The sequence below is a fragment of the Athene noctua genome, chromosome 14 (assembly GCF_965140245.1).
Source record: "Athene noctua chromosome 14, bAthNoc1.hap1.1, whole genome shotgun sequence".
Classification (NCBI taxonomy): domain Eukaryota; kingdom Metazoa; phylum Chordata; class Aves; order Strigiformes; family Strigidae; genus Athene; species Athene noctua.
In genome coordinates this window covers 3,712,149-3,728,687 of record NC_134050.1, presented here as the reverse complement: position 1 = coordinate 3,728,687, position 16,539 = coordinate 3,712,149, and the positions used below count along the sequence as shown (strand labels likewise).

Sequence of the window (16,539 nt, the reverse complement as noted above, 5' to 3'; positions counted from 1 at the left end):
CCGTTGCGGACGCTCACGGCCCGCAGGCACAAGCGAAGGGACGCCCTGCGGCCCGGCCCGCTGCCCCCCGGCAGCCCGGGAGGGGGGGCCGGGCCCCGGCTGCCGCTCGGTCGCCGGGGGCCCGCAGCGGGACCCGGCCGAGGCGGAGGGTGCCCGCGCGCTCCTCCCGCCGCCTGAGCCCCGCCCAGCGCCGCCAGCCCCTCAGGGGCCGCAGCCCCGCCCCGCGCCGCGCGGGAAGCGGAAGCGGAAGCGGGCGGCGCGCGGGCCCGGAAGTCGCTGTGCCCTTCCGGCGCGGGCGGCGTGCTCGGCCCGGCCAGCGCCGCCTCCGCCGCCATGAGCGTCCCGGCCTTTATCGACATCACGGAGGAGGATCAGGTCAGCGGCCGGGGCGGGGGCGCGGGGTGCGCGGGTGTCGGCGGCAGAGCGAGAGGCCCGGGCCCCGGGGGTCGATGCCGGGGGGAGGCCGCCGGGCCGGGCTGCGGCGGGTCTGGCGGAGCGTGGTCCCCGGCCCGGGCCTGTCCCGGTCCCTGTCGGGCCCGTCCGTGTCCCTGTCGGGGCAGCGCCTGCCTGTCCTGCCGCCGTGCTGGCTGCGGGCCCCGCGCAGCTCCCCGTGACCGTGTGCGGGCCGTTTGCTGCGGGGTTGAACAGGCGGGAGAGGAACCCGTAAGCTGCAAGTCTGCGTTTGCAGTTTTCAAAGTTCTTTCCCCCTCCCCCGGTACTCTATTCTCATCTCTCCTCGGCAGTGCTGATTTTTAAGGAGAGGAGAACTAGTTCAGGTACGGCTGGAGCATTACTTATCATTCTGGTTTTGCAGGATTCTCGATACAACAGGCATGAGAACTGTGAGTTTTGTCTTTGAGCTGCTTCTTTGTCTGTGAATTTTAGGGCTTGTTGTTCCCCGTGTCTTTTCAGTGGCGTCCGTATGCACAAGAAATGCATACACAACTACTAGCCTTGAGTCCAGCCTTCGCTTGCCCTAATGTCTAGTAAATGCCCATCAAGTAGTTAGTCTGAAACATCTTCCATACACTAAAGGGTCCTGGAGGTTGTAGCTGTGCCTTAGGGTACTGCAACGATTTGACATTGAACTTGGTGTGAATTACACTTGGTGTCACAGCACTATCCTGGGCAGAGTTCCCCTGTGCCAGACGTAGGATGGCCTCATCCACATTGTTTCTGAAGGGTTGCTGTTCTGCTGCTGAAAGCGTGGATTGTGAAGTTAATGCACAGGCCTGTTGCTGGGGGAAAAGTGTTTTCTTAATGTAGGTTTAAATCCTAACAAGGTAAGGCAGGTCCCAGCATTTATATTACATTATATTGGGAACTGGCTTTAACTTGTCTGAAGACTGTAAGTTCTGCCTTCTCTAAAGTGGTTTTGCTTATACCCTTTTCTGGTGAAGAAGCAACTAAAATGTTTTCATTTTTTTTTGCCTGGAGTTTTAAAAGGCGATAAAACATAATAAAAATTATTAAAAAAGCATCTTTGTCAAAAAAATTTACTAGGCCTGCTGTTCTCTAACCAGTTGTAAGTAACACATTGATACTATGAGAAAGCTCAACAGTTGTGTGTTCTATTCAGTTCCTGGCAAACCAGCCACAGCACATGCAGCGTCTTACACCGAGTTGGTATTTGGGTTGTATGTTAAAGTGGAGGAGAGGGAGTGTTGTAGGATACAGGGTGGTAGGGAGAAGTGTGAGTAAGTGCTGGGGGCAGAGGAGTGGTTGCAGAACAAAAATCTGTGAGAAATGTAATTACTTTGACTTTGCTGTTCACAAGCCATCTGTTTTCTGTGGTGTGTGTTGTTTTTTAAGGCTGCAGAACTTCGAGCTTACCTGAAATCCAAAGGAGCAGAAATCTCTGAAGAAAACGCCGAAGGTGGACTTCATGTGGACTTGGCACAGATTATTGAAGTCTGTGATGTGTGCCTGAAGGAGGATGACAAAGGTTTGAATCTTTAAGTCTTGGTTTTGCTAAACGTATCTCCATCGGTGCTTTCAAACAGTAACAGTGGGCAGAATGTAGAGGTATGTTGCATAGCTTGTGTCTTTAAAAACTGCAAGTGCTTATTTCCATTGTTGCCGTGTAGAATTTGCATGTACTCTGCTCCTCCCTTCTCCAAACATCCAGTGCCCTTTGAAGAAGTCAGAAATCAAGCTAGGCCATGCTTGTTATGAGGGCATAGCAAGTTGTATGTAAAATAGGTTTTCTCTCTGGAAAAAAAAAAGTATGATAAAAATGAGACATACTGCCCATTAATGGCTGTGATGCTGCAGATCAAGAAAAATTAAAGTAACAACAAAATTTAGGACTAGACATCTGTAAGTAGGAGTTTTAAACATTAATTGATTATTATTGTCTGAAAACACTGGGATTTTCAGTTTCAGTAGTCATTAACTCTTTTTGAGTTAGGGCTGTAGATCCTTAGAAACTGCATTAATATGCTTTAATGACAGTGGTATGCTGCAGTAGCCTTAAATGCCTTTCTCCGCCTGCTGTGCTCTTTACCAATATACAAATTTCATTTAGAACTTTTACCTGTAAAAAATCAGTTGCTGGTACAAATATTGTGTGTTGTTTGAATGCATGGTTCCTCTAAGAAAGGAGTACTTAAGATTATTTTTCATTTTGTCTTTTACTGTGGGCAAATGAGTATGAGATGCTGGAGGAGCTTATTGCTCTGCTGTTTGATGTTCAGATGTCATTTTCAGGGAATAAATATTTTCCATGTGCAACAAATTGTGTTCTTATCCGTCACGTTAACTGACATCTGGGCAGCCTGTGAAAAGAAAACACAATCTCACTGGTCCTATTTGAAAAGGATGGAACACCATGATTAAAATAAGAAAGCTTCTGAACATACGTTGTTCTTGCGGGCATTTTTTCCTGGGGTCTGGGTATCCCTCGTGCTTCTGGTGAAGTGTTTTACTGTGTTTGAGCACTGGGTGTTAGTATTCTCACTATAGAACCGTGGGGCAGTTTGCTGGATGTGCAGGAGGAAGCCACTTTTTTTAAGACCAAAAGTTACTACTCTGACTTCTCTTATGTGTGAGCAGAGAATTCAGAACAAGTGCAGTATCAAACACTGAATTTGTTTTTTTGACCTTGGAGTGGTAATTCTTGCCTTACATGGGCATGTGTTGGTGAAAGACCACATGAGCCACATCTCTGGTACATTCTCGTGGTACCCAAATTGGTTATCTTGGCATTTTGTCTCTTCTACAGTTCTTGCTGCCGCAAAATAATCATTCATAGCAGGAGTAACTCTCCAGCACTAAATAGCTACTGATGGTTGCTGCTTGCAGATTTCAAGAGCTGCATGTTTTGTTTTGTGCAGATGTTGAGAGCGTGATGAACAGTGTAGTCTCTTTGCTTCTCATCCTGGAACCTGACAAACAGGAAGCACTGATTGAGAGCCTGTGTGAGAAGTTAGTAAAATTTCGGGAAGGAGAGCGCCCATCTCTTAGGTTGCAGCTGTAAGTATTGTACAGAGGAAGGCGAGGCAGTGGTATCTTGCAAAGGACTGTCTTGCATGTCGTTAAATCAAAGTGTGGGGTGTCTGTCAAGAGGTGTTTCTCTGTTGCAGGAAGCACTCTTTTTTACCTTCTTTTTTTCCTGTCATAAAATAGAAATACCAGTACACTCGTTTTGCTTGGATATTACAAACTTAAAATGCATAAATTTCAACTTCTTTGCTGAAAACAGTTACAAAACTGGAAGCGATTACAGTTTGTCACCAGATGTGAGGTGCCACCGGATGCTTTGTCTGTCCTAGCACGCATCTTCATAGAAACATTTCTGTGCGCTCCAGTAATGTTTTCTGAAATGTCTTTAACTCTGTTGTCTGTGGTTTAGACTGAGCAATCTCTTCCATGGTATGGATAAGAACACTCCTGTGAGATACACGGTGTACTGCAGCCTTCTGAAAGTGGCCTCGTCATGTGGTGCTATCCAGTACATTCCAACTGAACTAGATCAGGTAATTAATGTGGTGCTTCAAGTTACGGCCTTTTTATTAACCATGTTGCATCTCACTAAGTATTAGTCAGAGTTGATACAGACCGTCTCTGTTATAAATTGCCAGAGCCTAGTGAAATACGAAACGCAGCATACAGCATTTCTTATCTTTCAAAGGTCTGTCTACAGAATTTAAATCAAGTTGCTGTTTTATTTTCTGTTTCTGATGTTGAACGTAGTTAGATTTGTCTGTTTGATTCCTGTGATAGTAATAAAAGTGAGAAGCTTTGATCAGGAAGGAGGCATCAAGTTCTTGTCCCTTGCTCTGGAATCAGAGTGTATTAGAATCGCTCATCCTTATTTAGGAAGTAACATGAAGAGCACAGACTTTTGACTTCTCATGGGAAAACTTCCAGTTTCTGCATGGGGAGCCTGAGAGTCAGGGGACCCACAGGAGAAACGTCTGTGCGAGACCTTTTCAGTCCTTTTCGGCTTGAGAGAAAATGAGAAATGTTTTCAGTTTTATTTTAGGCTTTTCCTCAGTCGTTCTTTTTCACTTGTATTCTCCGTAGGTCCGAAAATGGATTTCTGACTGGAATCTCGGCACAGAGAAAAAGCATACTCTTCTGAGACTGCTCTATGATGTCCTAGTGGACTGCAAAAAAAGGTATAAAAAGACAAGTAATAGATATTAGATAACTGTATTTTAGGTCGATGTATTGTAAGTGATCTGTAGGGAAAGTATTTTTCATGGCACTTTTAAAATTAATCCGTATTGCTAATTCAATCCAAATATACTTTTTTTCTTTTTATGTTTTTAAGCACTCTTACATTAACCCAGTGTTTCCAAGAATATTAAAGTTAGTAGTGAATTAGGTGCAAACCACAGACTCCCAAAATAAAACTATTCCTTTCTACAACTATTAATCTTTGAGCATCGTAGCATTATGCCAAGGTTATTATTTAATTGCACTTTTGACATTTTAGTGCATGGTAGTGCTATCTCTTACTTAATGATGCTGGGAGGCTTATCAATCACAGTTAACAGAATCAGTCTTTCTATGTAAACATTATCTTTAGGACAGAGCTTTCTGCTAGTCATGGAAATTAATGTCCACAGAATACCTGCTTGGCCAATTTAAATTATCCTGGATCATAGGAAGCATCTTTGATCTAACAAACTTGGCAGACCGGTGTCTTCTGGCATGTAGAGTAATCCTGTGTGTATCATGCCTGTAAATTAATGTAAGTCTTAACTGAGAGCTGTCATCAATTTATCTGACAGATGTGATACGGTGTATTGGCTGCGTTGGCCAGGGCTATAGAGATGGGCTGGTATCCAGAAGTCGTTTCAGCATGTGGTCCCACAACAGTTTCAGCCTGTCTGAACTGTCCCTGCTGTAGTTTGGGATGTGTGTGTGTTGCTTCCCTCTGCCCTTCCTTTTCACTCTGTTTTTTCAGTTAGTTTTCTAAGTTTTAATTTTCATAGTGAGGCAGCATCAGGACTTTTCCAATGCTGATTGACACTGGTAGCAGAACTGCACTTGGCATTTTGTACATTTGCACAACCTTGTACTGCTGCAGAAGGAAACAATTCTGTCCTGTGCCCTCCATTCCTGTCCTGTCCCCTGGAACTATCAGTACCTGTGTGTGCTTGTGCTGGTGTAGGCATTTGTGCAGCTGCATGCTGGATTGGACTGGGGAGGTGACCTTGCCAGGGGTTAAAAAAGGCAAGTGTGGAGCTGTCATAGGAGGAGGAGGGTTTCTTCTGGCAGGAGAGTTAGCTTATTCTGGCCTGGTGAAATTGTAGCCTGGAAATGCTGCATCAGCATAGCAGGATCATTTTTAACTAACCTCCATTTAGGGATGATTAATCCTCATGGTGTAGTTGCACGATGAGCTACAACATTACTGGGAATTCCTATTCCTGTTACTAACATTAAAATGCTTTTGCTTTGATAGTACTGTATGTCAGACTTCAGATGGTCAAAATAATTTCAGAAATGTTCATCTGAGATCCTGTACATGGTTTAGTGCTTACTTTGTTTCAGAAACATTACACTGGTACTCTGTAATGCTTCTACTCTTTTAAACACTTCTTATCCTATTGATTTATTGAGAGGTTTTAACTAGCTTAATTCCCATACTTAATAGCTAACTATTTTTAGCTGGTTTTGTTATCAAATCTGTGGATTAAACTTATATTTTTTGTTTCCAGTGCTACCAGTAACTTTACTACCAAATGTTTTTTGCTTACTAATAATAGGTGATATTTTTAAGCTGGGCATTAAAACTTTCACAGATAGATTACTCCTGTACTCAGTGTCCCTACCATCTGCTGCAGCAAGCTTTGCACTGAATGGAGCAATTTTTCAGAGCACTTACATTTCTCTCCAGAAAAGAAAACAAGAAGTGACCCTAACACCTTTGACCTGGTTCACTCTCCTGGATCAGTGGGCAGTATTTGCAATAGTATGGGAAACTCACAGCAGCATTCCAGCTTTAGCCCTCAGGAATGTTGCTCTAGCTAGCAGTATGGGAAGATAAGTGGGAATGGAAAAATCAGTAACAAAAATCACACCTCAGATGCTGTGTTGATTTATAATCAAGGGAAAAGAGTACACTGTTGAAAACATTTAATTTGTTTGTGTTCGTTTTATGTGTTAACTTCACTCAGTGCAGCAGAAGAGATGGTTTTCCATAGCTAATAGACTTTTCCCCGTGGATTAAGTTGGTAGTGAACAAACTGGTAGCTCATGATCAGGCAGGTGTTACGTGATAAGTGAAAGCTTGTTTTACCAAATATTTTCCAGTTACTTTCTGGTTGAAGTTTCTTCTTTCTGATGATAAAAATCATCTTGATCCCTTCAAAAAAGAATTTTTATCTTTCCCATGATCACCTGAAGAAGAATTGGAGGTGGTGGAAAACAACAGATAGCTGGTGTGGCTTGTTTCTGATCTGTATTTGGTAGCTGAACTTTGCAAGAGATTAGTTACTTCCTCTGCTGCTTATGCTCTGTGCCATAAAGGTTCTGCAGTAGTTTTGTGCCTCAACTCTTCAGCATTTTCCTAGCTATGTTGGTATGAAACTGCAAGGTAACACAACCTGTTTTCCGGTGATAGATGGAGTTTTAGAGAGATGCATGGCCTGCATGCAGCCAGAGTTGAGTTCTGCTGTGAGGCCCTGCCTCACAGGGCACATGCAGCCTGATGCAGCTTACAGCTCATCTCTGCCGTTGACCTGGCAGGATTCAGGGTGGGATTAGTTCTGCCCAAGTTTACATTCAAACAGGTCTGGCAAGTCTGGTTAGTAATACCTGTAGCAAAAAGCTCAGCATGTCAGGCACCTGGAAAATAATTATTTCATTTAATTTTAATTCCATTTAATATCATGTAATGTAGAGGGACTTGATTCCAACATCTTACTAAATCTCTGAATACTCTTTTTTTTCTTTTATCTACCATCACTCTTCAAGTCTCACTGGCTTTTTGTCAAGTTATGCATCTAGACTGGCAAGTGGAGCCGAGAGTACTTGTGCAAGCTGTGTTGCTAGTAAAAATGTTCACATTTGCATCCTAGGTGAGATACACATTTAGCAATGAGCTTTGGTAAAGTAGTAAAATATTACTGCTTTAAACATCCTAATTTAGGGTGACAATCTGACACTGAATAGAATGATTAAGATTAAAAGGCCTGCTGTATTTGCTGAGGCTCACAAGAATTTAGCACAGAAAGTTTGGGAGTAATTGTCTTACGGTATTCTGATCTTTCCTAGCAATACGAGTGAAAGATTCCACCACCTAAACAACAACAACAACAAAAAAAAGGGGGGGCGGGGAGTGGATTGCAAATACTACTTTGAATAGTTGAATACGTAGTTTGCAAGTTTTGCTCGTAAGGGAAACAGGAGAGGAGAAGTTCCAGAAACCTGTAACACAGTTCTGAAGTGTTTAAGAATAACTACTGAAAGTTTGTATTAGATAGAGGGTCATGTACTCTGTTAGGCTGAATAGCACATGGGCTGAGCATCTTTGTTTGAATGTTTGTATAGTATCAGTCCTGCATTGAAATGGCTCTTTGTCTTCACTAGAACATTTAGAGTTGATGAGATTTTACCAGTGCAGAAATCATAGTCTGTCACAGACTGATTTACATGTAAATAGTTCTCTCATGTAGAAAGCTGCCTAAATTAATTTGATTTCACTGATACAGAGCTGTCAGTTCCTCTACACACCAATATCAGTTGCCACCACAAAAACATAAGCTGCCCTCTTTAATGCTGGAGTCTTAAAACAAATGTTTCATTCAAGTTTACATCCCTGAACACAGTTCTGGAATCATGACTGAGACCTGTAGAAAATTTCTCTGCCTTGGGTACAAACTGTCTTCACTCAATGTACAACTAAATCATGTATGATACTGTTTGTTTCCCATAATGTCTTCATATTCATACTGCACATCTGTGAGATCTGGTAAATTCTCTAGGAGCACAAAACCTCACCCTATAGAGAAGTTGTCAAATAGTATTGTGAGATTTAAAATAAATACCCATCTAATAATAGTGTCATTGTACTGGAAAAACTATTCAGAGCTGTGCTGCTGTATGGGTTAAACCTGGATGACAGCACAGTATGTACTGGGAGTGTTGTGTTGGTTTGTTCCTTCACTGTGCAATTTATGCCATTAACTTCAGTAATTAAAGCAAATTGAAACTTTTATTCTTGCAGGTTTTTCTTTTAAGGAAAATGTTGTAGGCCTATTAGACCACACAGGGAGATTTATTGTATCTGGAAAGGAGCTACTTTGAAGGAAGAGCTTAACTTTACGCTATAACTCACTGTACTCTGGAGAGTAGTATCCAACCTTCCTCCCGTCCACTGAGAAAGTACCTCTTAGCAAAGTAGTTGTCAGTCTGTGTATGTGCACGGGAGACTTCTGAAAAGCACATGCTCATATTGCTGAGTTTTGGTTGTGCTCTCACTACGGAGGTTTGGTCATGTCTGCAACCACACCCTGTCTTGTTCAAAGGAAGTAGTAAGATGGCATCAGCAAAATCTATTTTCTGTATAGAACAAGTGGTACAGCCTTCTGTTTTTATAGTTAACAAGAATTCCACGAGAAATAGGAAATAGCTTTTTGTGTGTATACACGCAGCATAGTCAGTGCGTATATATTTTGCTGAAGATTTTGTAAAACGCATCAGCAGTTGCTGGCCGCGCTAACGGTAAGAACTGTAACGTGAAAATAAATGAAAATCTGTTAAAATTACAGTTATGGTCTCAGAGCTGGGTAGCAGTAACATTGATGAGCTGTTGTTTACCAAATAATCTGGGTAGATAAGGCTGTAGGTTTACTCAGTTTTATTTGGATGTTTTTCTAAAAGCTGTCTGACAGAGCAGTGTTGGAAGCTGCTTGCTTCACGGCAGCCTAAGCCAATCTAATTGCTCTCTGCTTAACTCCGTCAGTAAAATGAGCAGCTCTCACTCTGAATAATTGGACAGAATCTGCGAAAGAAGAAAAGGCAGCTTTTATACAGTCATTTTCCTGACATAAATATTCTTTAAGATATGCCATTTTACATTTGAAATAAACTTTGCAGTGCTACTTATTCTGCAATGATTAAATCCAGATGTGTGTAAGAGGAGCATTCTAGTGAACCATATAAAGCTGTTCATAGCTCAGAAAGCTTTTTCCATAACCAGCAGGTAATTTATCAATTTAAGAGAATGAAATGAAGGGTGAAGATAAACATTTTGTAGAACAAGAATTGAAAGAATACATCCAGTTAATTTGTTCTCTGCACTAGAATTAAAATGGATCATCTACATCTTTTTCAAGTGTAATTTAATTTGACCTATAACATCATAATGGAATTATTTAAATATTTGAGTGTCTTGTTTGAACTATTTTTTTTTCAGCAATCCCAAGGTAACTTTATTTTTCTTCTATAGTGACACTGCAGCAAAAGTAATGGTGGAACTACTGGGAAGTTACACAGAGGACAATGCTTCCCAGGCTAGAGTTGATGCTCACAGGTAATACTGACTTCCTGGTTTCCTTAAAAGTAGCTTTTTCTCAATTGCTAAGTTATGATCACCTTACTGTTAAGAATATCGAATGGCCTGGCAGGCAAGGGCCCTGCCACAGCCTCTTTTCTGTAGCACAGCTGACTTGTCAAGAGTTTGTCTGGGCAGTCTGCAGTAGGTTTGGTTGTTTCTAGGCAGAGTCAGGTTTACTCCTTTGTGCAAGTGTACAGATTTGTTTCTGGTTCCTGCTGAGAGAGATCAGCCTTGGGGAAGGATTTCGTTTACATCAACTGTGCAATCAAAATTTGAACTGGCATCCTTTATTTCTGCTATTTTACTTACTGATTGTTTGATACTCTAACTTTGAATGTGCTTTTCAAATAGCACTTTCTGTTCAAAAGAAATTCTTGCTCTCTTTTCTGTGAGCAAATACTAAGGCTGTGAACTGCAGAGAAATAAAATACTTGTTGGACAAGCTGGAATTAAACTGATTCTTAACAGTGTATTTTTTTTTTCCCCCCTGTTGGCCCAAAATAGTAAAAGCTTATATTTTGACATTCTACCTACCACGATTCTTCTTAGGAATTACATTTTTTAGTAAGTCGTGTAGTTCTGCCAGGTGTGTACAACCAATAGTTCTCAAGGGAGTTGTTTATACTTGAGCGTGGAGGAAAATCAGGATGACTCATTTTGAAAATTAAAAATGTCTGTGCATAAAATGAAAAGTTCATTGACTACCCTACAGCAATCTGAGGCCTTTTACATCTGAAAGAACATGTCTTCCTGGGGTTTCTCATACCGCTGCATGTGTGCAGACCGTAGGTGGTTCTGGGTGTATGTATTGTGGCAGGGTCGCAGTCTAGGCCGTCAGAACAAGCGTGGCACTGAGTCTTCTCATGTGCCGCTGAACAAAAGCTTTCATCTAGAGTTCTAGAAACACTTTAGGTCTGTTTATAGTCTGGAGCAGCAACTGATAAATCATAGGCCTTGCAGTGTTTGGTATTGGAGTTTTCTCTGTTTTGTGTCATGTATTCAAGTATAATTAATCTTCCTAAACAACTTAATTCTATGAAATTTTAGGAGGACAGTAAAAATACCTCTAGGAATGAAGGCTGGGCTGGAAATAATTGCATAGATGGAAACACTAGAGTGATCTGTAGTCTTACCACCTGGCAAATTTTGTTTGTGGTACTGGGCGAATTACCGTTCCTTCTTTTTTCCATCTGTAAAATGAAGATTAAATTTGGAATGTGACATGGCTTAAGAATAGTTGAAAACCCTTGGGTGCTTCCTAGAAAGCAAGGAACAACAAATTGAGTTGCACTTACTCGTAAAAATGTGTATTGCTGTAAAAATAAGCACTTTCCTTTCCTAATTAGATGTATTGTACGAGCATTGAAGGATCCAAATACCTTTCTCTTTGATCATCTTCTTGCCTTAAAACCAGTCAAATTTTTGGAAGGAGAACTTATTCATGACGTAAGTAACCTTGTTTTTAGCAAGATGGTTTGATATCCATAGAGTGCCTTGTTTTGTTAGCGGTTTTTGAAAATCCTTAGAATAGTTGCCTATGTCAGTAATATTGAGCTGCAGTGTAGTATTTCTTTTAATGCTTTTAGAATTAAAAACATTAAAATACTACATGTGAAATGTTTCCCTTTAGAAGTTTCGAAAATTCAGGGGTACAAATTCTGCCCTGACGTGAGTTCTGTAGCAAAACTGTCTTTCAGGTGTGGGAAGAGCAAGTAAGCTCAATACAGTTGCCCTCAGCTATTGACAGAAGACAGAATTTTAGCTCTTAACAGTTTTTCTCTTCAGTGCCAATAGTTTTCAGATATATATATATGTATCTGCCCAGTCTGCAGGGAGGGAAACAGGTAATATTTAAACTGTTCTTATATTTGTTTTCTGTCTTCTAGCTTTTGACAATATTTGTAAGTGCTAAACTAGCATCCTATGTCAAGTTTTATCAGAACAACAAAGACTTCATTGACTCCCTTGGTAAGTTTACATTTCTGACTATTTATGTGGCTTAAGATATGGAAGCTGCAAAGTGCTTCAGTTTGAACCCATATATTGAAGCCAAGGAAATTTAATAAGAATTTTTAAGAATGGGTTAGCGTTTGTAGACTCCAACCTCTACTAGATTGTAAATGGACCATCTAACTGGCTAGTTCTGCTAGGACAAGCTGTTTTATGGGTTTGGAAGAGAACTCGGTTCTTTTAAACCTTTTGGGAGGGAAGATTTAATGCATTGATACTCCAGGCTAGGCCAGAGATCCCAGCTTCATTGGGTAAGCCAGCAGCTTGTATAAATCTTTTACAATTTTTCCTACAATTAATAACTTTATAACAACAAATATTTCTGAACAGTAAGATAAAACATGCAGATAGTGTGTGTGTGTGTGTCTGCGTGTGCTGATGCATTAGACCTAGCAAGCCACAGTCTGTCCCAGTTAATTTGTTTCATCACATGAAGCAATGTGATGGAATGTTAATGTCAGCACCCTCTTTATTTACACACTGTGGAAAAAAGGAGTAGTAATTAACACTTTGACACTCCCCCGTTGATGTGTAATTGACTGTTTCAAAGGAGCACTGGTTCATAAGCTATTGCATGCATTAAAATTACGTTTTTTTATATTCCAGCTTTTTAGGACAGGGGTCAGTGACAATGCAGAAATTGCTCAATGATGCAGATTTTTTTATTACTGCATTAAGGTTTTGACATATTGGTAATGAATAAATGTTTCCATAAAAATCAGATTTTTTTTTTTTTTATAACTTTGATTTTGAAATGACACTTGAACACTGGCTGAATGCATTTGAGGAAAGGCATAGTTTTGCTAAAACAGAGTTTAGTGCAGCCTCTTAACACATGCATTATTTTGTTTAATGGAGTGTGGTGTAATTCTGAGAATAATTACTCTCAAGACTTTAAAATGCTGGTACTTTGGGTATTAAAATGATGGAAATTTCAGTGTGATGATTTTTTTTTTTGGTGAATAAAATGAGCAGCAAGTTTTTGGTAGTTTGTAAATGTGTATATGTGTCATGTATTTGAATATTAGCTGTGTAGACATCTTATATTTTTCTTTCTTAGGGGAAAGCGGTTTTGGTATTGTAATTATTTTTATGTATTGAAAGGGCTTATTTGTTAGTTATTTGCCCACAGAATTATTTGCTGAAAATGCTTTAATGCTAACATACTAATAAATTTATGGAAGATTACACACATATATAGTGTTAATCTTAGAATATACAATAGTCATGACTTTTTTTCGCTTTGTCTCCCTGTATCTGTGTTTACCTCTGAATATACAGAATGTGCGTTTTCATTATATCTAGGATTTACATAATCTTAGTAAAATCCTTAAATATCTAACCGTTTTGAAAGACGGCCTTACTTCCAGTTGTCTTGATTTCTCATGGGCTTTGTGGTGTACTCAGAAAATTCTGACTGTCTTTGAGCAGTGGACAAGGTAGAGATGTGAGGCAGCGCAGACAGGAATGCTCGGAACTTCTCTGAGTGTTTCAGCCATGCCTTTGATAAACCAGGGCAGTCAGGTATAGAAAACTATACAGTTATTAGATGAGGAGGCATTCAGAAATTCTTCAGAAAACCTATGATCTGTTCCCAAAATTAAATAGATTTTTAACCATGCTTTAAGGATTTTTTTAATAACTTGCCATGGTATTGGGCTTTAAAATAAAGGTTGTTAATAGGATTTCAGTGACAGTACAGCATCTGCTTTAGTTCTAACCTTTCCTGAATCAGGACCAATTAAAACTAATCTAGGAAAGCTGTGCAGTGAAGGCTCCTACAGGTGGCATCAGTTTGTTACAATTTGTTGTTTTATTAATGCTGACAATTAAAACCACCAGTAGCATCATCTGTGTCAACTGAATCGCCCTAACATGTTCACATTTAATCTGGTATTATCAGCAGTCTTTTTCGGAAAGTTAATCAGCATCTCATTTGCATTTGTTAATTAGGGTTAATGTGTGCTAATTGATTTTTTGATGCTTGTAGAGTTCCATTAAACCCAGTTAGGTATAGTTGCTGGTGCTCCTCATTCGTATGAATTATGGTGATCGCATTTTTGTTGAATCAGTGCCAAATAGGGAGCCTGCATCATAATTACAGGTAATTAACACAACATGATGTCGTGCACTAATGTGCTTTCCTATTAGTGTATAGATGTTATAAATTTCAAATTTAAATATTTACTGCAGCAATGTGAATGTTTATCATGTCATTCCAAAACAAAATGATTGACAGTTCATTTTAACGAAACTTCCACTGAATCTCAGTTGGTACCTCACAGAACTCAGATTAAGTAGTGCTATGGTTCATCTGAATGCCTTGATTTTGTTGTCCTAGGCTTTTTTCCAGGAAGACAGTCTGTGATTTAGATGTGTGAGCCCTTGGCTCAATTCCTCGTGTTGCTTTTCATAGAATCACGTAAAAGATCTAACTTTTAGTAGCTGTTCCTCTATTCTTGAAGAGCACTTTTTTTGCCAGGCTAGATGCTCTAAGCATACATGTGACTTATGATGGGTTTTGCTGTGGTATAAACAGTCAGTTCAGTGCCAGAAAACATTCTTCTGGCACAAAGATGTTACATTGCCAAACCATTACTGAGAGGTTTATTTTCAAGCCAATACAGGACAATGAGCACGGAGGCTGTACAGTTTTGACATGACCAGTCATGTATTTTCCATTTGTTGTTGCATTGTTCTTCCAGATGATAGAACTGAAAAATCCACTTACACCCTCACCACCTAAAATTCTGTTAAGGTGGTGTTTTTAGACTGTTTCAAAAAATCTCTGTGCTTCACTTTTATAGAGATGTTTTATTACCTTCTACTGACAATGACTGAGTCTTGATGAATTCACGACTAAACTAGCTATTGTAGTAAAATACAAGGAAGATGCAGGAATTAATGTTTTGCCTCAAAAAACTGTTGATAAGGACAGGTGGAATATTTGTGACATAAATTTTGAATTACTGGAGGCATATACAGTAAAAATAACATGAAAACCAAAACTGAATTGTAATTCATGTCCATAAACTATCAACACTTTTACACAGGCTTGTTGCACGAACACAATATGGCAAAAATGAGGCTACTTACTTTCATGGGAATGGCTGTGGAGAATAAAGAAATATCATTTGATACAATGCAACAGGAACTTCAGATTGGAGCTGATGATGTAGAAGCATTCGTTATTGATGGTAAGAACTGTGGTACCATACTTTACACAATGCTAGTGAGCAATATCATTTATAGTCTTCTAGGCTAGTGTTAAATATTCAGAAAAATATCAATTTTTAATTTCGGTGTTTGCTACAAGATACAGCTGCAAAACTTCGTGCTTAACTGTTGTCTTTTTAAACAGATATTTTCAGTGACAGGAACTGTATTTCATGTAATTCTTTATAGAACTAATAAATTGTTTGCAGGTTTAATTTGTCATCTGGTTTTGTTTGCTGTCATTAAAACAGGATGTGTTTGTAGGGGGGAGAAGTTCATAAAAACTGTACAGGATATTGCTTTAATAGATTGGCACCAAACAATAGGATTCATGCATGACCTTCATCTTGTTACATCATTTTGCTTTTCTGCCTGCTAGACTGTTAAAACCAATATTAAGTGAACTGCTGTGGTTTTATGTTAGTATTGATCGAATTTTGAACAGTTTTTTTACGGTTTAATACCTTTGCACTATCTTGAAAATACTGCTTAAAACAGCATTGCTTTTTTGCAGCTGTAAAGACAAAGATGGTATACTGCAAAATAGATCAGACACAGAGGAAAGTAGTTGTCAGGTAAGACTTCATTTCATTCTTCATAGCATTTTGCAGAACTTAGTGTGTTCTAATTATTTCACTTACATTTGTAGAATATTCTGACTAGAAGCAAGGTATTGTTCCTATCAGTTGCTGGTAGTTAAATAGTTGCTATTTATCATAATTTTATTAAAGCTCACACTGAATGTGATTAGCTTATTTAATGAAAGAGTCCTATTTTCCAGCACATTTCATTTAATGACCCAATAGTGACAAGAATACTAATGACTGTTGTTGCTTTAAATATTTGGGAAGGCTACAGAATTCTCTTCACTGGTAAAGTGTGGTCCTACATATAGAGAAAATAATTTTCTTATTCACTTGTGTGCGTAAAGTAATGCTAAAAAAAGGAATTATTAGGTGAGCATGACATCTAGTAATCATCTTCCAATTTTGTTTTACTTCTCTAGTCACAGCACACATCGGACTTTTGGAAAGCAGCAATGGCAGCAATTGTATGACACTCTAAACACCTGGAAACAAAATTTGAATCAAGTGAAAAACAGTCTCCTCAGTCTCTCAGACACCTAAAAAATTTTTTTGACTTAGTAAAGTCACTACAGATTAAATTTATTGAAAATTTGATAATTTGTGAATGTTTCCAAAATGTATGCAACGGGTTTAAAGAAGCTCAATATTCTAAATTGCGACATGGAAAAAGCAATAAAATAACATTGGAAAATATCTTCTGTTGACTTTCTT

At 39.5% G+C, this 16,539-nt stretch overlaps 1 protein-coding gene across 2 annotated transcripts; it reads left to right on the top strand.

The window, feature by feature from the left end:
* Positions 1-247: 247 nt before the first annotated feature.
* On the top strand, positions 248-16,519 carry EIF3M (eukaryotic translation initiation factor 3 subunit M). Of its 2 annotated transcripts, XM_074918217.1 has the most exons (11): positions 248-375; positions 1,813-1,945; positions 3,336-3,474; positions 3,854-3,977; positions 4,528-4,622; positions 9,908-9,991; positions 11,362-11,461; positions 11,902-11,983; positions 15,079-15,222; positions 15,756-15,816; positions 16,248-16,519. In XM_074918217.1, the coding sequence occupies exons 1-11, from the start codon at positions 334-336 to the stop codon at positions 16,366-16,368; spliced, it is 1,125 nt and encodes a 374-aa protein (XP_074774318.1). In that variant the 5' UTR covers positions 248-333; the 3' UTR covers positions 16,369-16,519. The 2 variants fall into 2 exon arrangements, with proteins under 2 accessions (XP_074774318.1, XP_074774319.1); XM_074918218.1 differs by lacking the exons at positions 1,813-1,945; positions 3,336-3,474; positions 3,854-3,977 and having other exon boundaries at positions 319-375.
* The last annotated feature ends 20 nt before the right edge of the window (positions 16,520-16,539 follow it).